Genomic DNA, 24,772 nt, shown 5'->3' on the forward strand with positions numbered 1-24,772 from the left:
GGGAGGAGTGCCTGAGAACGAAGGTCCAGAGGCAGCTGTACAGACAAGACCCCGGCAGAGAATGGGGCAGCAGATGCATGAAGTCCAGGATGTAAAGACAGGGCGTCTATCTGCCCCAGGCAGGCACCCGCTGCGCTGGAGCTCTCACCCATGCAGGGCTGAGTCTCAGTGTGACACTGGGCTTGGTTCTCTCTCCCCCAAGACAGAACCCAGCCAAGGGATCAGGCTGCTCCCTGCACACAGTGGGCATGTTTCTGGAATGGGGGAGCTCAAGGTCACATGGGCTTTGTCTCCACGTGGGCCCCCTCCACCCACCTCCCCAGAGAAGAACTTTTGAAGGCCTCTCGGGCCTCCCACCACCTCCCAAAGCACAGAGGCTCCTATGATCACAGCACAAGGAAACTGATTCTGCTTTTCGTTTCATTTTGCTTTTGTTTTGTTTTTTTTAAGATCCCAGAAACTTCTGATTCCTCCTCAGAGATACATAAACAAAAAACAAAACTGTCTCTCCCAGCCAGGATATGGAATCAGCACTAGTGAAGCCCAAGGCACTAACAGGACAGTCCCAACGCTTTCCGTATGGTAGCACACCGGGAATCCTGCAGAACCCTCTCCCAGATGTCCCCCAGTGGCTGGCGCTAGCCTCCTCGGGGCCTCGCGGTGCCCGTGGGGAACTGCGGCACCAAGGAGCTGAGGACACACGTCTCCCACTTTGATTTCAGTGCTCTCCACCTGCCCTCCCCCCAGAAGGAACAAGGCCCATAACAGTTCTGAGACACAGTCCCATGTTCCCACAGCTCTGGTCAGGGCCTAGTAATCTGCTGTAAGAACCATGACCATCCCTTTCAGCCTCACCTGCGTCTGCTGTTAACAGACCTCTCACCTTCACTGACAAGAATGGCGAACTCCTGTTCTCCACTCAAGACAGCCGGGATAAGGGGACTGTCCACCTGGGCCCGACCTGAGGCACAGACATGAGACACAGGCCTGAGCAGGACAGCCGAGGAGGGAATGTCCCAGAGACCAAAAGAGGACAGGACCTGCACATCAAGGGTGGGGATGTGAGAAGGGGCCTGAGGGACTGGAGAGGGTGGTGTGCCAGACAGAGACCGTGGGGTCCCTCCAGAGTCTCCCCAAGAGCCACAAATGTCCCAGAGACCCACCGCAGGTCGACAACCTCAGACAGGGGGGTGACTGAGTGGTCCCTCACGTTCGTCCTGCGGCCAGCCCTTCCTAGCCATCTTAAGGAAGACCCTGTTGCGGGGCCTCTGCTTCCGTCCTGACCACAGCCCCCCGAGAGAGGGCGCGCCGCACCCAGGGGAAGAACAGAGCCCGAGAAACTACCACCACTCCCACAGCGGCTGGAACCCAGCACATCTGGCTCCGAGGGGCTCCACTCCAGCCCCTGCTGAGGGGTGGGAGGGTGCCGGGTCATGGTGTGCGCATGCAGCTGCCCCGACGCACAGGGACCACCTGAGCCAGCTCATCAGCCTCCTCTGTGCCCACCAGTCTGCCCTCCACTTTGCCCCACCAGCAGATTCGGAAGTCGCAGAACCTTTCACACCCTGAGAGACACTGCCTAGTCCCCCTCGAGTCCCCCTGCCCCACTAGAGTACCCCCTTCACATTCTTCGTGGCAGGGTCATTCACGTGGGTACTCACTTGCCTGTTAGCTCCTGACTGGACTGTCCAAGGGGGACCTTTCCTGTGTGCTCCCTGCTGTGATCTAGTGACAAGAACATCCCCTGGCACACACTAGGCCCTCAACAAGCATTTGTGGAAAGACGGAAGAGAGGCAGGGAAAGAGACGGGGAAGAAGGAACAAAGGAGGGACAATTTTTTCAAGAGCAGAGAAACCCAGCAGGAATCACCTATATTTCATTTGTGCAGAGAGAATGCTTAAAGTCCCAGATGTATGGCAAGTCAACAATAAAGTGAGTTTACTCTAAAGGTCCCTCCCTTGCTCAAAGCCCTTCTATGGCTCCCTACTTCCCATAGTCCAAATTCTTCTCAGCGCATCTGAGGCTCCCACAGCTGTTAAAATTCCCTTTCCAACTGCATCTCTCCTTGTCTCTTGGTGTGAAACCTCCTCTCAGGCAGGCGCCTATGCCTGGACCTCCGCACGTGCCATCTCACCCGCCCCCAGGGCTCGCTCACGTGGCCCCTCTCGGACCTCTCCCACGTGTCCCTCCTCCTCTGAGGGCCTGTCCTTGCACTGCTGCCCCCTGTGTGTTCTGGCATTTCCTCCCTAAGGCTCTCACTCACGCTTCCCAGGGACACTTTGTGTTCCCTCATGAGGAGCTCAAAAGGACACTGTGGGAGGGTAGGGAGAGGCCTGATCACTACAGCCTCAGTCCCACAGGGGAGGCCCAGGGACAGAAGGACCACAGGAGTGAGCCAGAGCTCCGAGTCCACAGAGCAGCAAGTGTCTCCAGGTGCCTAACCTTTCTGGTGTCCTTCCAGCCGGCTGCAGAGAGGTGCACATTTTTATTTGGCCCGCCCAGCATTACACAGGGCCTGCCCTACCATACACAGTGCCCACAGGTCAGGGAGGCTGACTCTTCCCCCACCACAGGGGTGTCTGGGGGGCCATGTGGATTCTACACGGCCTGGTCTCAGTGAAGGGCTCACAGGGTGCAGGGGACCCAGGCCAGACCACCAAGAAGACGCTCTGGATTTCTGTTGGGATCACCTGGAGGGAGAGTCATCTCCATCAGAGCTCACATTCACCTGCGGCAGCCCTTCACCACCTGGTGAGGACAAGGCTGCTCAGCTGCTCACTGAGAGGAGAGCCAAGCAAGAACATGGAGAGAGGAAAACAGTGCTCCAGCAACATCGTCCAGGCCCCACGTGCAGCCAGCCATGGCTTTCCAGTTGTGGAGGCTAAGGACTCCATGTAACGTCAGAGGGCCTAAGTGAGCTTCTGTCACTCGCAACAAGCTTCCTGGCTTAGTTTCTATGGAGAAGAACCACTGTCTGTTCAGGCCAAGGAACTGCTGGCTGTCCTCCTGTGTCCTCGCACATCACACATGGCCCTCTTGAGGCACAGCACTAAATCTGCTGCCTGTCCACCCTCCATGGGGCAGGAGACAGGATGGACGGCTCACTGAGCACAGGTCAAGGCCATGAAGTAGAGGGTGGGAGGACAGTCAAGTGAAGGGACAGGCCAGAGTGTCCGGATCAGAACGGGAGGCGGGAGGGTGCGCAAACAACTGCAACCCTGTGCACCCACGCCGCCATCCGCCGGGTGGTGCACTCAGCCCAGCACCTGCCCTCTGCAGGTGTTGCTCTGCAGCGGCCACGTGACATCACACGTGGGGGAATGAAGACACCACTGAGCTCTGAGGCCCACTCCTCCTGGCAACCTACCCAGGGAAGGGGGAGCACCCTGGCTTGGGAGTCACAGATCTGCTTCCTATCGGGCTCCCTCACTGCTCGCCGTGTGGCCTTGGCAAGACCTTTCCCATTTCTGGGCCTCAGTGGACCGGATGGCTCCACTCAGAAAAGTAGAACTTGACCCTGTCAAGCTGAAGGCACCACTGAGCCCTGGCCATTCCCAGCAAAGCCACAGAAACCCAGTGCCCACCTTCCCCCCACACCTGGAGTAGGAGTGGGCTTGGCAGGGTCACCCTGCCATGCTGACAGGCCATCTCTCCCCACCCCTCCTGGCCCGGCAGTCCCCGCTGCTGCAGAGCCCAGGACGCCTGCCACGATCAATTACTTGGGGACCAAGGGAGGATGTAATCTGGTGATAAAGAACTCAAAGTTAGCTGGAGGCTGGTGCTCTTTCTAAAGTGATTTACTCAGCTCCCCTCCACACTTGCACCCTTAATGTAATTATTTACTTTGTCATTAAACACCCTCCTTCCACTCCAGTTATTTTTAGAGCTTCTGGAGCCTATAGAATTGGCTGGGGAAGCTGCTCCTTGGCCAGAGGAAGCCAGGTCCTCCCTGTGGGGCAGCGGTGCTCAGGAAGCCTTGGGACAGCCTGGGGACGTGCCAGAGCTCCAGGGCCACAACACAGCCAGGCCCAGATGCCACAGGCCTCCCCTCACTTTCCCCAGACTCTTCCCTCCTTTATCCCTTCATCCTTCCTCCCTCCCTCCCCGCTTTTTAAAAACTGAGGTATAATTCACATACCATAGAAGTCACCCTTTTAAAGTACTAAACTCAGTGGTTCTTAGTATATTCACAGGGTTGTGCAACCACCACCACTATCTAATTAGAAAGCATTTCATCACCTCAAAAAGAAGCTCCATACCCATCCACAGTCTTTCCCCACTCCCTGCGCCTCTCAGCCCCAGGCAACCACTGGTCTCTCTTCTGTCTCTGTGGATTCACCTGTTTGGGACAGTTCTACAAGTGAAATCATACAAAGAAGCCTTCTGTGTCTGGCTTCTTTCGCAAAGCATAATGTTATTAAGGTTCATACATGTTAAAACATGCATTGGTATTTCGTTCCTTTTTATGGCCGAATAATATTCTGTTGTATGGAATGGAAACATTTTGCTTATCCATTCATTAGTAATGGACATTTGAGTTACTTCTGTTTTTTAGCTATCATGAATAATGTTGCTATAAACATGTGTACACAAGTTTTTGTATGAACACATGTTTTCAATTCTCTTAGGTATATACGGTACCTGGGAGTGGAGCTCCTGGGCCCTCTCTCCCTCCCACAGTCAGCTGGGAAGCTGGGAAGCTGGGAAAGGTGGGGGCCTAGCAGGTTAACACCGCTTTGGACTGTGGTCAGCTGGGAAGCTGCACACTGTCCTGCCCGTTAATGACAGACAGGAGTTGCTGCAGGCCCTCTTAGGCAGGAGACTCCTCTCCAATGAGAATGATGGCAGCAGCCCCCGGTGGCCCCCATGCCAGGCCCTCACCCTCCACAGAGCTGGCCAGGTGAGCTCCCTCACCCCCATTTACAGATGAGGCAAGGGCAGCCCATGTTCATACCTGAATGTGGATCCCCTACTTGCCTGCCTCTAATTGAGGCAGTGAAGGCACCCGTTGCTTTCCTCACCACTAACACAACCTGGAGGGATGTGGCCAATGAGCAGACTCTGGAGACCAGAAATGGGACAAAGGTCCTGGCCTCAGAACTCAAAGAGGCAGCCAAATGCATCTTTGGCAATTTGAGCTTCCCTTTGTGACCCTCTTCTCCCCTGGGTCAGCTCCACCAGCCACAGGGACTCTGGTGCCACCAGGCTGTCACCGTGGAACCTATGTCACAAAGAGGGACATAGGACAACATGGGCCTCTGCACAAACTAAGAGGCAAGGTTAAAGCTAAAGGGTAAATTCAGGCACCCAGCTGGTGGGGAGGGTGCTTTCCTGCCCTGACCATCACCACACTACGCACGACCACCTGCTCTGCCACACATGGTGCTTCCTTTGGATGCCCCTCCATTTCCAGGATGACAGAGACTGAGGAAGGTGAAAAGCTTGTGCCTGGTGTCCACTACCCAGCACCACACCAAACCCAAACCTCCTTTCCAATGTCAGTGTTCAAAATGGGACCCAGAAATGACCTTCCCAGACCAGAGCCTTGCAGCCTGGTGTCTGGGTTTTAGCCTTTCTAGTCCCCACAAACATAAGACACTGGTTGGTGCCCAGTGGGAACTGGGCCAGCCAGGACACAACTTCAAGGAAAAAGCCAAAGGCAGTTAGTTTCTCAAGACAGAGCACCTCCAGCCCCTTCCACCCCATGCCCACCCAGGAGGAGAGGGGCCATATGAACAGAGGCGGGGCAGTCCAGATAAGTCCTGTCCACCCAGGGCCAGGCCGGGCTGGGCCTCCAGCATCCACAAAGTACAGACCCAGCAGGGGCCACTGGACACTGCCTCAGAGGGCTCCCCAGCCCTGAGGCAGAGGCTGGGGCTGGGGTGCCAAGGGAGCCCTTCCCCAAAGGGCTGGCAGAATGAGCCACCTTGAACCATCCTCAGATCCCAAGACCTTTGCCCACGTTGTTCCCCTTTGCACAACCTGGGCAAGCTACTACTCCTTATGAAGACTCAACTCAGAGTCCTGTGCAATCATTCACTCATTCACTCATTCTCTCTCAATTATCTAGTTGAAGCATATGTACAATTCTTGGAAAAAGTTCTAGAATAATTATACAATAATACTAATAGCAGCAACTACTTTATACAGAATGTCTACTACATACCAGGTGCTCTCTAAGCTCTTTACACTGTTTATCTGTAATCCTAGCCCTCAAAAGATAAATATTTTGTCCATTGTTAAGATGAGGACACTGGAGTTCAGATCAGGAGAGGATACCCAACTGGGAAGTGTCAGAGCAAGGATTAAAACCTCTTCTGCCCAAGCCTGAGTCTCACTGGCCAGGGGAATTGGCTGGCCACCCCCAAGGTAGCCACTCCATGCACCACCCCCTGTGGCTTGCCCTAAGCCTTGCCATACTTTGCAAACACCACACCTGGTCTGAGTGTGCAGCTGAGCACTCTAAGACTCTGACTGGTCAGAGAGGGCACCTGGCTGCAGGGGGTGGCCTTAGCAGGGTCCTACTCAGCATTTATATCTTTTTCTGGACATGTTCCTTCCCTATAGTTTCCCTGACCACCCTAGGCATTGGCAATAGCCACATCAGCATCATAAGAGGAGGTGTGTGGCTCCCCTCATGGGCCACAAGCTCTGGGGGACAGGAATTATGGCTTCTGCTTCTTGGATGCCTCCCCTCACCCTGCTCAGGGGCCCTGTCTGGTGCTGACGCAGGGCCTCCGAGAGGCAGTGGCTTCCATCAGAGGCACTGCTTTTTTCATCAGTGCACAAAAAAGGTTCCAGGGGAGTCACAGGACCTCAGCCTGCTTGGTCAAATGATCACACACCCACCTGGGATCCCCAGCCACCCCTGGGGCTCACTCCAGGGCAATCAGGAAGCCTTCGCCTTCCCTACCCACCCGGTCCCTCAGCTCCCCAGACAGCCCTGCCCCTCCCTGTCATGGGTGGCCATAGAACCCAGGGTCCTCTCTCTGGACTCCTTGCCTCCAGCCTCTCTGCCTAGGACCCTTCCCACTGCAAGGTGAGCTTTCAAGCTGACCTATGCAGCAGGGATCTGCCTTACACCTCTTTGGCTACTTCCCTGATACCTGGGGAGTGGAGATTGGGGAGGGATTTTGGAAGCTTCACCTGCCTCCCAGCTGGAGCCCATCTCAGGCCCCACCTGCACCCCCCCACCAGAGCCACAAGGGCCAGCCTGCTGAGCCCTGAGCCCCTTGCACTCCCACGGGCCACTCTGCTGCTCCCCCCACCCATGCCCACAACAGTGCTCTATTTTCGGTCCCCAGATGCCTCTAGGTGTCCCACATCCATCCCAAACACCAGGCCTGACTTCATTATCTTCAAAATGTTCCCGAGATCAGAGGCGGTGAGACCTGGCCACAAACATAAAATAAATTATCCCCCCACCAATGATAAATGGTTCTATTAGCAAGCCAGATTGTTAAACTCCGATATAACAGAATGCAGGAAACTGGGGCCCATCCATTCTCCCTCCGGCGCATACTAAGTTGTAAATAGGTTATTTTGTGTGTAAATAACACATTAAAACACAGCATTAGCTGTGTCTTTTGATAGAGAGGAAATTGTTACAAATAAATAATTCCGGACAGGAATGTAAAATAAGCCAGATTTAATAGTGCATGCCTGGTGCAGGCGTGTTAAACATGACTAAAATGATAAAGCCCAGAATATACTAATAGTAAACTATGCACTGACATCAAAGTAATGAGCCTATATTTTTACCAAGCTTTAGAAATGCTAAAATTAGTTTTGACAGAACCAAACATCAGAAAAATGTTTCTGACATAAATATTGTCAATTTGGGGAGCTGGGTTTGGGCCAGAAGTGGGGTGGGGCTGGGGGCAGCTGAGTCCCACCCCATGAGCAACCCCTATGGAGTCAGCTTCCAGTCCCAGTGGCATCACTGAGTGATCATTTGTGCTTCGTGTCTCTGGATCTCGGTTTCTATATCTGTAAAATGAACAGACTGAAACTGGACCATCTCTGAAGTTTCTTTTGGTTCTGTGCAGTCATCCCCCCTTACACCCTGGGGCAGCGTTCCAAGGCCCCTGAAAGCACGGACAGTGCTGACACCTGTGGACACCATGCTCTTTCCCACACATCCATAAATCAAACCTGTGATAAAGTTTAATTTATAAATCAGGCATAATAAGATTAACAATAACTAGCAATAAAAACAATGTTCTGTAATAAATGTTATGTGGAAGGTGGTCTCTCTCTCCAATAACCGGTCTGATCACCCAGACGACTACTGAGTGACTAACGGGCAGGGAGCATCTCCAAGCAGGCACTCTGCTAGCCACCTCACTGTAGCCAGAAATTATTATCGCCACTTTACAGACTTCAGAGAAGTGAGCTGCCCTGCCCTGGACCACACAGCTCACAAGTGGGGAGCTGGGAAGAGCCAGACCTTCCCAGTACACTCTGCTATGGACCGAAAGGAGCCTCTCTCCTTCACCCTGTACCCCAGGCACACTGACCCTCCAAGACACCCTCAGCACTGGAGAATATGCCAGGGTGCCGTCAAGAGTCATTCACACCTGCTGAGAAAACGCTGGCAGTGTCTGGTGCGCCACTTCCCGTGTATGCAAAGCTGTTGAGGGGAGCTGAGCTCTGCTCTCCAGAAAAAGTCTGATGGCAACTGGCTGTTCCACACGGCTGGGCTGTTGAAACAAGCTCACAAGCAGCTTCAAGGGCAATCCTGAAAATCACTTAGATAAGAATAATTGACCACTTAGTCACATCTGAGTGCATTTTGGGCCCAAGGCAAAGGTGTGTGGCCTAGCCAAGCGGCTCAGGTAGCCAGGGAGGTTGGCCACGTGATAAGTTCCAGGGGCCTTGGGAGGGAAGAAGAGGCCAAGGGTCAGACCACCCCTGAATGACCCTAGTGCCCAGGGGACCTCAGGGCCAGAAGAGGCAGCTGGCTGTACCAGCCCAGCAGGCACACAGCTGGCATGATAGCATCAGACTCACCCTCTCATCTAACAATCACTTATTGGGGTCTGCCTTGCCAGGGGGCGGGGCACTATGGTCAACAGTGTCCTGACCACATCGTGAGGGAGGGGTGTGGCACAGAAACAGAGAGAGAGCAAAGGCAGCAAGGACTCAGAGGTATTGATCAGTTTAGAACATGGTCAGGTCTACACAATTTGGAGGGATTTCCTAGCCCTGGGCATCTCAGCAGGAATGCTCATGGCCAGACTTGTTTACAAATCCTGGTGTTTGAGCAGCACTAAGCAAAAATGCACCCCAAAGAAATGTTCAAAGAAGCCAGTAGGGCCAGTGAACAAGATGAAGGAGTGGCTGGTACTAGTTCAGGTGGCACAGAGGCCTCCTGCAGTGAGGGAGTGTGGAGCTGAGAGTCCTGCAGTGCTCACCCGGGTCAGCGTGAGGGTCACAACCACTTCCAGAGATCCAGTCCATGCTCTGAACCAGCTGTGCCCAATGACCTGGGAAGCCCATTAAACACACACATGGCCAGGGCCTGGCCCAGGAGATTCCGTTTCAGCAGGTCTGGGAGCCTGGGAGTCTATGTTTATTACAGTTGTCTCATAAGATTGTGAGGAGAGACCACTTTCAACAGTCTCTGGGCTGGCCCCACCCTCCAGGTTACAGGGCAGAAGGATGGGTAAAGAGGCAGGTCCCTGATAAGCTCGCCTACCCAGGACAGCGAGACGAAAGGAGGACTGGAACCTGAGTCTGATCTCCAGCCCAGTACTCTGCCCACCACTCTCAAATGGGAAGACACCAGAAACCTGAGCTTCCCACCACCTGTCTAGACTCAGTGGGTCACCTAGCAAGGGTCAGCAGTCAAGGGCAGACTTTCTAAGTCAGAGCCTACAGGCCTACAAAGGAAAAACTGATGATAGTTACCAAAGCAATACTTAAGTTGGACCTCATATATGGGGGGGAACCCCCCCAAAAATGGAATTATCTTCTAGAGGGTGGGACCCTTGTAATACAGGCTTCTTCTACTAGGTGAGTGTTCTAGGAACCCATCTGTATCAGTGTACCAGCTGGTATTGTTGTGAGGGGCTGTGTTTGGCTTCAGTGAAATTTTTTTGAAGACTCTTTCAACATGTTTGCCCATTTCATGATGGGTGATTTATGAGCTCACCTGCCCACACCCCACTGAGCGTTCACTAGTTTTTTACCAAAAACGGCATGACCCCCATGCCCCGCCCTCCCTAGTCACCCGATCTTGCCCTGGGTAATATTTTTTGTTTGTTTGTTTCTCCAGATAAAAAAAGTCCTCAAAGGGCACCATTTAGCCAATGCGGAAGAGGTGAAACAAAAAATGGCAGAAGCACTAAAAGGCGTCAAAATCGACAAGTTCAATGCTAAGTGAAATAAGCCAGGCGGTGAAAGACAAATACCATATGATCTCACCTTTAACAGGAACCTAAACAACAAAATAAACAAACAAGCAAAATAGAACCAAAGACACTGAAATAGAGAACAGGCTGACAGTGACCAGAGGGGAGAGTGGAGGGAATTTCAGAGGAAAAGGGGAAGGGTTTACAGGAACAAGTGTAAAGGACACATGGACAAAAACTAGGGGGAGTGGAAATGGGAGAGAGGTGGGGAGGACTGGGCCGGGTGGGCTAGGATCGTAGTAAAAGGCAGAAAACTGTACTTGAACAACAATTAAAATAAAATTTTTTAAAAATCAACAAATTCAAAAACTGTTTTGAGCAGTGGGAAAAAATATCTTGATAGATGTATTGCATCAAATGGAGAGTACTTTGAAGGTGAGTGAAGTTTAAACATGTAAGAATGAACACACAGTTTTAAATAAATAAATTCCAATTTTTTGGAGTTCCCCCCATAGGATGATGTGCCCAGCACTTTATATGCGCTAACTCAAGTAATTCTGACAGCAGTATGCAGCAGGTTCTATGATTATGTCCATTTTACAGATGAAAAAAATTGAGGCACATAGCATCAGCAGAGCTAGGCCTTACCCAGGTGACCTGGCTGCAGAGTCGGATCTGCTTCCTACAGCTTTGCCACACGGCACAGCAGGAGCAGCTCCTATCCACATGATGCCCTAGGCCAGGCAGGTGGGAACACATGATATGTCTGCTGTAACTTCTACATAGCTCCACGTATGATTCATGTTTTACATATGGAAAGACTAGTCCTACTTCACGCAGCTGGAAAATAGAGGGCCCAACACTTACAAGTGCATCAGGTTCACCCCAGCTTGCTGGGCCCTACTCCCAGAAACTCTGCTTCAGGAGGTCGGAAATGGGGCCCAAGAATCTGCATCTCTGACAATTCCCAGGGATGCTAATGCTACTGGTGGGGACCACAGTGGGAGGGCCCTGACCCAGCACACAGTGGAGGTCAGCGTAAGAAGTAGGTGTTGGCACATCACAGGGTTTCTAAAGCCTGCGCAGCTGCTTGACTTCAGGGAGAAGCACAGCTCACTGGCTTGAACCCAGCTCAAAGTTTCATGGCTCCAGCCCTTCTGCTCATCCCAGCCCAAAGGCTCAGAGTGACTGGGTCCCTGATGCTCAGCTGAGGCACACAGAGAGGTTCAGAAACATTTGGTGGGGGGAAAGCCCACCATGAGGAGGAAAATACGACAGCATTTGCACAGTGTAAAGCAATGAGAAACATCTGAATTGAACTGCCTTTAAAATTATGCCATTTTAAAAATAAAAGAGGAAAAAAAACCTCTGGGTCAAACTGTGTTTTTAAAGCTTTACAGCTTGCAAGTGTTAGCATAGCAGTTAAAGAGGCTGAGAAAGAACCTGCTGGCCAAGGATCTGCTGTCACAAGCTAATCCCACCAGGTGACTGAATTAACCTGCGTCCGGTCTGACTGCAGCAGCATCCTGCCAGGTGATTCAACCAACCTGTCCCCATATGACCACAGTGCCACTTTCCCTTCGGTGCGGCCCCACTCTGCTATGTAAAGGTGTCTGTTTGCACATCTTGGCTCAGAGAGGTAGCAACTCTTAATGGAACACCCAGCCCTGGCAGGTCCAGCCACATGACACTTCAGGTCAAGCAATGAACCAGGTGAAGTTCAAAGTCCCTCTGCAAAAATAAGTCGTGCTTCCAGAGAACTGGCTGTCTGGCAAAGAGCTGGTGCTGGTAGCCCTTGAACAGATGAGGGGGCTGAGGCACGGTGACAGATGAGGAGACCTCTCCAAAGCTGGCGCAGGGATCAGATGCTTACCACAGAGTATCCATCAGTAGGCTGGGCCCAAATCACCCATGAACAATCTAAAACCACAATCTAAAAGCAAATACCTGAAGGAGACTCTCACCCCATGAGAGGCAGGAGCCCCCAGCAAGCCCTGCTCTCTGCTGAAGTGGCTGCTAGCCTTGGGCAAGTCCCTTCCCCAACTCACACCAGCCTCAAGTACAAAACAAGAGGTATTAAAGGAGAGGCTCCAACTGCTCAAGAATGAGAGGTGCTCCAGCCTCATACCCAGGAGCTCCTGTCTGGGTTTTCCAAGCTTTGACAGTAGGGACGCCTGCTTCCATTCCATCCCCTCTCCTTACTCTGGACGCTCACGCAATTTCTCATTCCTTCTGTGCTTGAGATCAGTCGGTTATCAAGGTACCTGAGAAATCTGCCATTCACAGCCACCTCTGCCTCCTCTGGTAGGATGTAATAAAGATCCAATGTCACCAGATCATAAAGACTTTGGATAACATCTGTGAAATGGCCTGAATGGGAAAATGAGGCCCAAAAAAGGGGATAGCTTACCACACTGGGACCCAGGCAAGTGCCCTCTGGGCTACAACACTGGGCCTCCCTCACTCCATTCAAAGAACAGGGGCACCAGCACCAGGGGATCTGTTCCAAGATGCCTCTGCTTTGCTCCATGGAGGAACAGCCACTCTTCCCTGACTCCAGGAGGGCCTTTCCTCAGCCAGCTGCTTGGAGAGGAGCAGGGGGAAGAGAACAGAGAGGAGGCTCTCCAGCAGCAGCTACACCAATGATACAGCCACCTGTCCAGGGACAGCTGGGCTGACAGGTTACATTCACCCTCTGATGGAACCTTATCAGCAGTGTTCCACTGGGATTGGGCCATATGGGGACAAGGGGCCTATGGAGGTGTGCAAGGGTGGCTCCCTGGGGTGAGTAGGGGTGGGTAGAGCTGGGTAGGTGTCTCCAAGGAGCTGCTACACCCCCAGCTATAGGCACCTGCCAACCCCAGCTCAGATCAGAACACTGGGAGCTCCTGTTGTGATTGCACCACTGATAACAAACAGGTCTGACGCTGGAGGGGCTCCCCCTGCAATTACTGTCCAATGACTGTCTAAGTCTGTCGTCCGCCACTACAGCACAGCAGTGAATCGTGCTAGGGCAGTCCATGATCCACTCATGGCTCTGGAGAGGCAGATCCAAGCCAAAGGAGAAATAGCTGAGGTCCCAGCACAGAACAGAGATACACTGAGCTGACTTGCTGGAGTCCCTCAGGCCGCAGATGCCCATGACTCTGGGCATCGGGCACAGGGACAGCTTGAAGAGTGCCCACAGGCCAGAGTAGGCCCTGACCCAGGGGAAGGAACAGACTGTGTGCAGACACAGCCAGGCCAGGACCAAGAGGCCAACCCTCCAAGCCACTGCCAGACTCCTGCCCCTGACCTCCCCACCTCCCTTCAAGTCTGGATCTCGGACACCACCAAGCATGCAAGTCTACCCTGGACTTTGGCTCCTTCCTCCACCCCAAGCTGGCCCCTCCTCACACACAGAGGGCCTGGAGAACCTGTCTCCAAGCAGGATGGGGACAAGTGGCATCACCTAGGTCAGATGGCCAAATGCCCACGCCCCCATAGGAGCACAAGGTTGGCCTTGTATACCCATTGCCTGACTGGGGCCACACATCCTAACAGTCCTGATAGTGACCTCCAACCGAGAACCACAAGGAAAATAAAAATAAACATAGCACCAACGACCTAGAAGTCCTCCACTCCACTCTAGGAAACACTGACTCCTACCTGTCATTTGATTCTCTAGGCTCCAACCTCGAACTGCGCCCAGCGTGATCTGTGAACAGGATCACCCATATCATCTGATTGCTGGCTAGAAACGCAGAGCCTCGGCCCTGCCCAACTTACTGAATGGGGTCTCCACTCTCACAGCACCCCCATCTGCATTCGCATCGAAGCATGAGATGACACCCACGCTCGCACACCCACCAATAGGCCACAGCAAATTTCCCGCTGCTCCCGAGCCATGCTTGAGCATCGAGAGCAACAGGGCATGGCAAAATGCACTCGATAAAAGGAAAAGAAAGGAAATCTAAGTCTCTTCATTCCTCAGAGACAGAAATAGTTTTGTGGCCTCCAGATGGACTGTGCAGACACAAGGGGAGGCCTCGCCTTCCCGCCAAACTTTCCCACCGGGATGCTGGCACAGACCAGTGGAAAGCACAGAGTATTTCTCTTCAGGGCAGTAAAATGAGAGGCTGTGGCTCGTTTAAGTCCTTCTGTTATAATTAAGTTGGCCAGAAATTCACCTAAGGATACTAAATTCTGTACCTTGACCCTCTAATTACAGCCAGAAGGGATCAAGAGACAATTACTTTCTAAAATAGTCCCTGGCAGGCCAGAGGCAAGAAGAGGTACCTCTGGCACATCTCAAATGTGCCAACTGAACGCACCCCCGGGCCGCCCAGCAGCCACTGTGCCTCCCTGCTCTTCCCTCCCCTCCCCTCTTGCCAGAGTCTGAGCCAGCCAAGCTCTCCCCCGCACCCCCCACCCCGTCTGCCTACAGATTGGGGGTGGCCAGACCTCTGGGAAAACCTACAGGCATCCATCGCAGTGCCTAGGATCCCCAGGAGCAGGGGTGCCCTCCTCTTCACCCTCCATAAACCCAGCATGCCTCCCCAGTGACACCGGCCATCAGTCCAATTAAATCCTAACGGGCTAATGAAAAAGACCCCTGCTGCCCGCCAAGTGTGCAAAATAGAAAGTACCTCCTTGGGCAGCTGCCGCCGCGGCCGCTGCCACTGTGGCCACTGCCAGAGCAGAGGCCTTCCTACCCGGCTCAGGGAAAGCAGTGCCCTCCAGGATCCCACTTTTGGCTTCCTTCTTCTCCGAAGCAGTAGCTGAGGTGGACGTCTCCATCTTAACCACTCATAGTCCTGGACGGCAGCCCTAAAGAGAAGACAAAGACACTCAACAATGCTGCCCCCAGACCCAGCCGGCAACGCCGACCCAGATTCCCCACCGCCACTCACAGCTAAAGCAACCAACTCAATTCTCTCACAATTGGGAAGGACGGTTTAATTAATTTTGAGGACTACCAGTTCTGAGATGCATCTGGTCTTTTGAACGACCTCACGGACAACAGCTGCATGTTTTCATTATCTTTTACCCCAGATTTTTAAATCGAAGCAACAAGTTAGTTCCTACAGAGAAATGAAGTCAGAATCACAGGAAATAAAAAATCAGGTAACAACTCAGAGGCCCTGAAAGAAAAGCCTTCATTTTCCTGACCTCCCCTTCTCACCAGGACCCACCTCTCACTGATTCCCATGTGTGTTCACTCATTCATTCAACACAGTTTTTATCATTTTTTCACTTGCACACGCTCAGTCAACACATTTTTTAAAAGCCCTCATTACACAGCAGGCATCGTGCCTGGTGCTGAAGACACAATCCATGGCATTTACGTTCTCCTTAACAGAAATAATAAAGAAGGGGGAAATAAATGTGTATTTCATTTCAGTTAATGAGAGTAGCATGGAAAGAAAAAGCAGAGGGGAGTACGGAGCAGGGTGAGAGGTCGGGATGGGAGGCCCAGTGCAGGTCTGAGGAAGCCGGGGCAGCCAAAGGGCAGAGGCTGCAGGCAAAGGCTGGGTGGAAGGGGCTGGCTTGTTTGAGGAGCAGCAAGGAGGTGAGTGCAGGCCTTGTGGGGCAGGGGTCGTGCAGTGGTTCATCGTGTAAAGGGGTCACTCTGCTGCTGTGCAGAGCATAACTGGATGGCAGGGGCACAACTGCCAGGACTCAGGGGGACGCCGTGGTGGCCTGGGCCAGGGGCCGCAGTGGACTGTGCACAGGCAGGCAGAGCCCACAGAACCTGCCAGGGCTTTGGTGTGGGCCGTGGCTGACAGCAGAGTCCTGGTGAAGAAGGAGTACCTGGGCACTCAGGCACGGGAACACTCGTCTCCAGCTGGTAGTGGGTCACAGCAAGCATTTTACTAACATGCTTCATCGCTTGCTAATTCAGTATTTATATCAAATGTCAGCATAGAAACCTGGAAGTCTTTTTTTTTAAAAGAAGGAGATGTCAAAGGTAATTCCTAATTTTGACAGAGCAGCTGGGTAAGTGAACTGTGGTACCATTTGCTGAGATGGAGCACGGAGGGTGGGAGCAGGTCCAGGGCAGATGTCAGGGCCATGCTAAGTTTGATATGTCTATTAAGACCTACAGAAAGTGCTGGAATTGCAGGTTGGAGCTCAAGGGACAAGTGGAAGTTAGTGATGGGAATATGGTAGGCCTGGGGCATTCCAACATTTCCAGTTAAGGAAAAAGAGGAGAAACCAGCCAAGAAGAGTGAGTAGGAATGGCCAGTGAGGGGAGGGAAGAAATAAAAACCAAAACACCAGAATTGCCTTAAAGAAGAGGAACAATCGCCTCTGCCACAAGCAACTAGAAACAGATGAGGCCTGAGGGCTGCAGGTTCCATCACACGGTGGTGGCCAGGGCCCTTGGTCACGGTCAGGAAGAGACTGGGAAGAGTGGGAACAGAAGCTCTCTCTCAGGAAGGTTTGCTGTAAAAGAAGGGAAAAATGGGTGACAACCGGAGGGAGTCAAGGATGTCCGTGGTGGTTGTTTCAACAGGGAGGACGGGGGTTTGCATGCCAGCGGAGAGGGTGCATCCAGACGGAGGGCACGTGGGTTTCAGCGAGGCAGAGCCGAAGGCAGTGGGTATTCCCATCCCAGGGGCGTCAATGCCAAATCAACATTGGTAGGACCCAGAACCTCATTTTACCAAATCTTCACAGTACTCAGTTCTCTTTCTAAGTAAAAGCTGGAGGACAAAAGAACAACAGGTGCAATACATGGAAGACGGTCCCCAGTCCTGCTGGCCAGCCCAGCAAACAGCCCAGGTTCTGAACCTCCTAGCTCTGCCTGCACACACCAGCCTGTCCACGTTCCACAGCTTTCAAAACTCCCTGTCCAGAAAACCCAAGGCAGATGGGGAACAGAGAAGTCTCTGTGAGGATTGTGGTGAGTTATGGGTTTCCTTTGGTCTCAAGATTCAGGGATCACCACCTAATCCTCCCAGACTCTTTATGCAATCTGTTCTTTAAGACTCTGGCCGTCTGAATGGCCTGCACTTGCTCCACCTTCTCTGCCCCCTTAGCCTTGCCACAGGAAGCATCCCTCCTGCACCTTTGAGTCACCTTCCTCCTCCCCATTCTCCCCCTACATCTAATCAGCTGTAACTGCCATCACTTCACCCCCAAAGCACCTCGCCAGTGCTGCCTCTCCCAGCTGGCTGTTCTGTACCCAGTGTTCTTCCATTATGCACTGGTGGTCCTGGGCACCTGCCCCACAACTTCTGGTGACCCCACCTTCCAGATCCTCCTCTACCCAAAAGCCAGGCACCTTCCTCAAAACTCACCATGTCTCTCCCATGACCAAGGGCCTTGCTGAGCAACCTTTCCCTTCAGATAAAGCCTTCCTGTGTCTATCTGCAGCCTCCTCGCCCTACCTCCCTGTCACACTCAGCTCTCTTATATGCCACAAGACCTCTGCTCAAGCCATGCCACCAACCAGAGACTCTTCACCCTTTCCATGTACCATGGACTCCTGTTCTTCTTTCAAGATGCCACTCAGGCCCTGGCCAGTGTGGCTGTTGTTTGGGTGTCGTCCTGCAAACCAAAACGTTGCCTGTTCGATTCCCAGTCAGAGCACATGCCTGGGATGCAGGCCCAGTCCCCAGCTGGGGCACATGCAACAGACAACTAATCAGTGTCTCTCTCACACACCAATGTTTCTCTCCCTCTCTTTCTCCCTCCCTTCTCATCTCTCTAAAAATGAATAAATAAAATCCTTTTTTAAAAGATGCCATTCAGATGTCACTTCCTCCAGGAAACCCTCCACTTCTCTCTGCTCATGGTCACTTCCACTTCTGGACACCTGCAGCAACTGGACACCCCTTTATTATACTCAGGCAAGGAGCTCCTCCGCACTCAGGCTGGCACGGCACAACTGCGCAGCAGTGCCAAAGAGAGCTATGAGGGCACCTCTGAGACAGAGCATCACAACCCTAGGAATGCAAGTAGTTTCATAAACAGTATGGATTTTCCTCCCAAGAACTCACGGAATTTATGTCTAACTTTGAAACAAAAAATTTGGACGGACAAAAATAAAAATAACAGCTGGAACAACAAACCTTTACCAAGTATTTACCAGTTGCCATGCACTTTATAAGTATGATTTCATTTAAATCTTCACATTTTACACAGGAAGAAATCAATGCCCAGAGAGGTGGAGTAACTTGCTTATATACAACTTAGAAGTGGCTGTGCTAGGCCTTGAACCCAGGCTGTCTGGCCCCAAAGCCGTACTCTGGAGCACCACAGTGAGCTGTCCCTTGAGTGACAATCCTGCAGGGCAAAAGGATTTGCCCCAGAGTTCCCTGGCAGGAGTTTGACATAACTGACTGTTGAACCCTTCAGATACAGGGGGGCACTGTGCCAGGAGTCCAGGAAGCCCCAGAAGCAGGATTCAGCAGGGCTGTTGTACAAGTGCCAGACCCAAGGTGATGAGATTTGTGGACAAGGACCACCAGCAAGGGCTGGGCAAACACTGAGGCTCTATCCAGGACGGCCTGCAAACACCATGGCTCTGCCGGTGGCACCTGTCTGCTGTGGCTGACCAGGGTGGAGCAGGGGAGGGCTGTGCAACTGTAAATTTACTGACTCCTCATTCCCTGATTCTTTCTTTTAAAGATTTTATTTATTTATTTTTTTAGACAGGGGGGAAGGGAGAGAGAAAGAGGGAGAAGAAAATCCATGTGTGAAACTGAATACTACGCAGCAGAAAGGAGCTCCTACTCTTTGCAACAGCATGGATGAAATTGGAGAGCATTATGCTAAGTGAAATAAGTCAGGTAGTGAAAGGAAACACCATATGATCTCACCTATAAGTGGAACCTAATCAATAAAACAAACAAGCAAAATATAACCAGAGACATTGAAATAAAGAACAAACCGAGTAACCAGACAGGAGGAGGGAGGAGGATAATGGGGGAAGTAAGGGGAAGGGTCCTCAAGGAACGTGTATAAAGGACACATGGGCAAAGCCAAAGGGGGGCAGGGTCAAGGGTGGGAGATGGGGATGGGTGGGGCAGGGGTACGTGGTGAGGGGAAAATGGAGGCAACTGTACTTAAATAACAATAAAAAAAGAGAAAAAAATTGATGTGTGAGAGATACACTAATCTGCTGCTTCTCGCACTTCTCCAAGTGGGGACCTGCCACAACCCAGGCATGTGCCCTGATCAGGAATCAAACCAGCACTCAACCACCGAGCCACGCCAGCCAGGGCTCCCTAAATCTTTATAGACGAATCAGTTTCATGCATCAAACTGCCCTAGGATGAGCTGGCTAGGCTATACACACCCCCAAATGAATATGGTGTCCTTTCCCTGGGTTTGCGCACTCCCCCACCACCTTACACAGCCTGGTCATAACCTTCTATGTACTCACCTATGTTCCACTGGGACCTCCTTCAGGGCAGGTCTAGGCCTTGCACCCCTGGGTCCCCAGGCCCAGCTGAGCAGGCGCTCAGACCCCTTGCTGATGGGATGAGGAGGGCACAGAAAACCAGACCTGCATCTGGGAGGCACAGGGCTCAGTGGACTAGAAACCAGCAGCATCAGGACAGCCATGCATTGGCACATGTGACCAAACCCAGGTTCCTGGGAGGTGTCCTCCCAAAGCAGATGGGGAAACTGAGGCCAACAACTCCAAACCCTAAGGATGCTCAAGAAGGAAGAGACTGTGTCAACTTCTATGAAGGAACGTGAGGAGATTGGAAAGAAGGGGAGGAAAAGGCTGTGGGTGTTCCTGAGGAATGGCTCCCTCACACTAACATCCCCACCCTGTTGTGCTGTCAGAGTGATGTCACCATCCTGACTCACACACAGGGGGGAGTGAGCTACCCAAGCACCACTTTCCACAGAGGATGTAGAAGGGCCAGGTCTAGAGCCAGGTCCTCTAGCTGTAAAGCTGCCCTGAAGCCTCAGGGCGAGGCCACCACAGGACCAGGTGAGCAAAGTGTGGGAAGGAGGAGTAAATTTATTCAGATTCCCACTACCCAGACTGCTTTCTGTGGCCCAAGAACAGATATGTACACGAAAGCACCTTGGGGTTCCAGGAAGGCCTGAGGGGGGCCAACCCAGCCAGGGGGGCCCCTGCAGTGCCCAGCTTGTGCCACAGGCCTCACTTTCTGCAGGTGAGCCACTGCCCTCTCCTCCCCTCCCCTTCCAGAAGAGGAAGGCAGTAGAAAGAGGCTGTGTAAATCACAGGAATTAGTGGGATTAGCACAATTTCTGGGTAAACACCAGGCGGCCAGGGTCCTATGCAGCTACTTTCACTCTCTGAAGATCCTCCAATCAGAGGCAGATGTCTCAGCCTTGTCAACAGCCTTACCTGGGCCCCAGAGGCCAGCTGGGGACAGCAGAGGGACGAGGCTCAGGGCCCCCAGAACTCAGCTGGAGGGAGGGCCTGATGGTCTGTGCTGGGTTAAGTCTCACAAACCACACAAAAGGCTTGAGGACAAGAGGAGCTGGGAACACAGTACTTAACAGGGGCCTCGGAAACCCACACTACTCCAGCTTATCCAGACAACTCTCAGGAGGAGACGCAACGGCACTTCTGAGGCTCTGCTAAGGGAAGGGGAAATGTGGATCTGAAGCCATCAGAAGCCCCCTCCCCATCAGGAGTCTGCACACAGGTCACCTGCCCGAGGGGCCTTGGCATCAACCAGGGTTACTGGCAGCACCAACAACCTCTGAAGGCATTCCTCGGCCTCCTGGAGATTCTCATTCCGTGGGTCGGGGTGGAGAATGGGGGACAAAATAGCCACATTTTAAAAAAATTCTATGGCTTTTCCTGATGCACTGACAGGTTTAAGATAAACTGCACTGAGTGTTCATAAGGTCACTTCCAGCTTCCAAATAATTTATAAGTTCCAATTAAAGCAAGTCTATATAAACTAATAGAAAAAATAAATTCTTATCTGTTTTCTTGGAACTGGAAGTTGGTGTCTCCCTCAGCTATGAACGTGAGCATCAAGTCACAGTGCCTGTGAGCCTGCCACCAGCACAAGTCACAGATGTGTCCACACCTGCTCACCACGGCATTGCATTAAAGGGCATCATCAGAGCCCCTGCCCTTCCCCGTGGTGCCAACACATGTATGACTACAGCGCAGGAGTGGTGTCTCTGACATTGGCTCACCATGGTCAGTACAACTGGTTTCCTGTGTATGGTTATGTAGACACTTACAGCATTACTCTGGGGAGGGGTCCTCGGCAAAGAAAAGGTTAAGAACTCTGATTCCAAAAAAAAAAAAAAAAGACTGACTTGAAGAATAAATTAATTATCAGAGCAGAATGAGCGAATCACTCTGACACCTGCAATCCCAGACGCCCTCCCGCCACCTGGCTTCTTTGAACTCCTCTAACGAGTGAGTCACAGGAATTAGAGCGTCTTCCCCAGGCGAAATCAATCTCCAAGAGAGAGATGAAACCTTGTCTCCCAGCAATCGCAGCCACATTGGGGCCATTGTGTGCTTGCCTCCTCTCTGATCTCAGCCAAGTGGTGTGCGTGCCCAGGTCCCACCTGCACAGGCACGCACGGGCACACACAGCACACAGCAACAAACACAACCACATACACAGTCACACTCTGCTCTTGGACATACATACACACTGTCAACATGCACACGTGGTCACATGCCCCACATACATGTACTCACACAGCCACACAAGTGTGTACACAGTTACATAAGAGATGTATGTGTCTGTGTGTACGAAGATATGCAAAGATAATAAACACTTGTCCTGCCTTTATCACAAAATTATTTTTATGATGAAACAAGATAAAACACATGAAAGTTCCTGGAGAAAAAAGACATTGTCAGTACAACACAAATTAAAGGTAACAATCACTGATTTTCAACCTTTTTCATCCCAGGGCACACATAAACTAATTACCAAAATTCTGCAGCACACCAAAAACATATTTTTCACCAATGTGACAAAAAATAGGTATAATTTTGATTCATTCACACTGGAAAACTACTGTTGTATCAGCTGCTGTCATATTTTTATTAACAATCGAAGGGGAGAGGGGTCAGAGCCCCGACTCAATAGTCAGGTGCTGCACGTTTAAAAACTTCTTGCAGCACACCGGTTGAAAATCGCTGGTGATGATAATTATAACCTCATTATAACTAAAAAGAGAGAAGGACTCTCTCTATCTCAATCTCTCTCCTGGCCCCAGGGTCCTAAGGACTGGGCTCTATATCCTCCCTGAGTAGCCGAGTGCCTATCACTTAATCTCTCATTACCTCAGTGTTGCCATCTGTAAACTGGACATTCCAAAGAGTGCTCCTGACCTAAAAGATAACCGTCCAACCCCACAGTGCAAAGGCCAGCATGTAAAAGCAAAGCAGGGTCTGAATTCCAGTGTCAGAGGCATGAGGGAACCAGTGCTTCAGCTCAGCCCACGGCCCCACATAGATCAAAGCGGACACTCCTGTATCTTGCAGGAGAAAGGGAAATGGGTGAGGTGAGTGTTGCCCAGGACTGCACTAAGCTGGGGACACTCTGCTGGCCCTTCATGGCAGTCATAAATGATCCTATTTTAAAATATATATACATTTTATTCTCCCAAATGAGAGACAGGCTTGTGATTAGACCAGCGCAGTCCATGTCAGCTGTGTGTCTTTGCCATGTAACTTCCTACCTCTGAGTCTCCATTTCTTCTGCAATATGGAGCATCCGTCCAACCTCCCAGGGTGGTATAGAAGACAGGCAACCTCCCCAGCATAGTTGTTAGCATATATTAATGAAGCCCCACAAGCACTGGGTCTCCAGTGGGGTTTGACCTAGGTTAGCCAGGCAGGAGAGAAGGGGCCTTTCCCTAAGAAGGCCACTTTCCTGTGGGGACCAAGGGGGAAAGTGGGGACTTCTACGGGTCACACACACCTGTCTGTGGGACCTCAGGCCTAGGATGCACCTATTTCCAACTTCTCTGTCCACCTGCCTTGTCTCTGTAGGTGAAACCAAAGCCCATGTGAAATGGCTCCACCAGGCCCAGCGGCACACCAGCTCCAAGGAAACCCAGACACCAGCACTGACAAAGGGCTCCAGGCAGGGCCCATGGAAATGTGACTGACCTCCCCGCACCAGAGAAGGGTGGAGGGAACAGCCCTGTCCCAGACTTGTCCCCTGGCTCCTCCCTCTTCCAATTGCCCAACAGAAGGAAGGGGAACCACCACACAATGCCTGCCTGGGCTGGCCTCTCTTGCTCCGTGCTGGCCAGCGGTTCCCACAGCCCCCTGGGGAAGGGGAAAACTCGTGAGGGGAAGCAGAGCCTGCAGAAGATCTTTGGAATCCCAGTCACATACAGGGGAAAAGGCCAGCCCTCAGGCTGCCAGCTCCCCTCACCACAGGGACTATGATGGGCGTACACTCCCTTCCGAGGTGATGTGGAACCTCAGGCACAGGTAGTGTGTGAGGCACCAGCATAGGGCTGCTACTCCTTACCAGGCTCAAAGCCCTGTCTCTGCGTGGGCTGGGTGCACAGCCTGCTGCCCAGTGGGATGTGAGGACAACGAAGGGAGACAATTCCAGAAAGTATAGTTCTTCTGAAGTCCCCCATGGTATACTATGTGGGACGCTCGATCCTGTGTGCCTCAGAAGAAGGAAGGTCCCTTGAAAGGCTCCATCATTCCTTGGACCCCCCTCCCCTGCCAGGGGTGTCCCCTGCACTGGAGCAGAGAAAGAGAAGATCAGAACTTGTAAGCACCTGTAGGTTCCCACACCAGGCCAGCTCCTCTCATGGTATCACACTGCCTGCCATGGCTACCATGGAAGGGCCAATGTCATGGTCCTCACTTCACAATAAAGCAGGCCCAGAGAGGGTAGGTGACCATTCGGAGTCACAGAGCTAACATGCGGCAAAGCAGGACTGCTGGATTCTGAAGCCCACACATTATACTTTTTCCATAACAACCATATTCTTTGAGTATGTCAATGCCTGACACATGAATGTTATAAGAGTGTCAAAAGATACAATTCTCACAGAGTTCACAGAAGGCTTGGGCAGTATATGCTAAATATCAGATAAGTAGCAGAGACTTTATGCCCATGGAGCTCAAAGAGGGAGGGCAAGTAACTGTGGTGGTTGAAGGGATTTCTAGATGACCATCTGATCTGCCCTGGAAGGTGGCCTGCAGAGAGGAAAGGGAAGAACACCACAGGCAGGGATGGTATGAGCCCACGCCCTTGGCACATTACAGAGGGGGTAAAAGAGAAGAGGCTGCCCCCACAGGGAGAAAGGAGCAGGGGACAAACCAGGTGCAATGGGAGCTGTGGGGGAGGGCAGGCTGGGGGAGACTGAGGTTTAGGAAGAATGTACCTCCTTGCCTCCTGGTCTCGCACACGCTTCTGCTGCACAACCCAGCTGGCCCAGCTTCCGCAGTCTGAGCTGCTTCCAGGAGCTCTGGACCAGAAGC

General features: G+C 52.1%; 1 protein-coding gene across 3 annotated transcripts in view; it reads right to left on the reverse strand.

Moving 5' to 3' along the window:
* Positions 1-24,772, reverse strand: part of GLI2 (GLI family zinc finger 2) — a 244,487-nt gene that overhangs the window by 164,674 nt on the left and 55,041 nt on the right. For 2 of the 3 annotated variants that reach the window (XM_036023599.1, XM_036023598.1), the window contains exon 2: positions 14,985-15,165. In XM_036023599.1, the coding sequence (XP_035879492.1) occupies positions 14,985-15,135 (151 nt within the window). In that variant the 5' untranslated portion in view covers positions 15,136-15,165. Of the gene's footprint in view, positions 1-14,984; positions 15,166-24,772 lie in introns of those variants that run through there. The other variant, XM_036023600.1, reaches the window with a different exon arrangement.

Source organism: Phyllostomus discolor, chromosome 4 (assembly GCF_004126475.2).
Source record: "Phyllostomus discolor isolate MPI-MPIP mPhyDis1 chromosome 4, mPhyDis1.pri.v3, whole genome shotgun sequence".
In the NCBI taxonomy this organism is placed as follows: Eukaryota; Metazoa; Chordata; class Mammalia; order Chiroptera; family Phyllostomidae; genus Phyllostomus; species Phyllostomus discolor.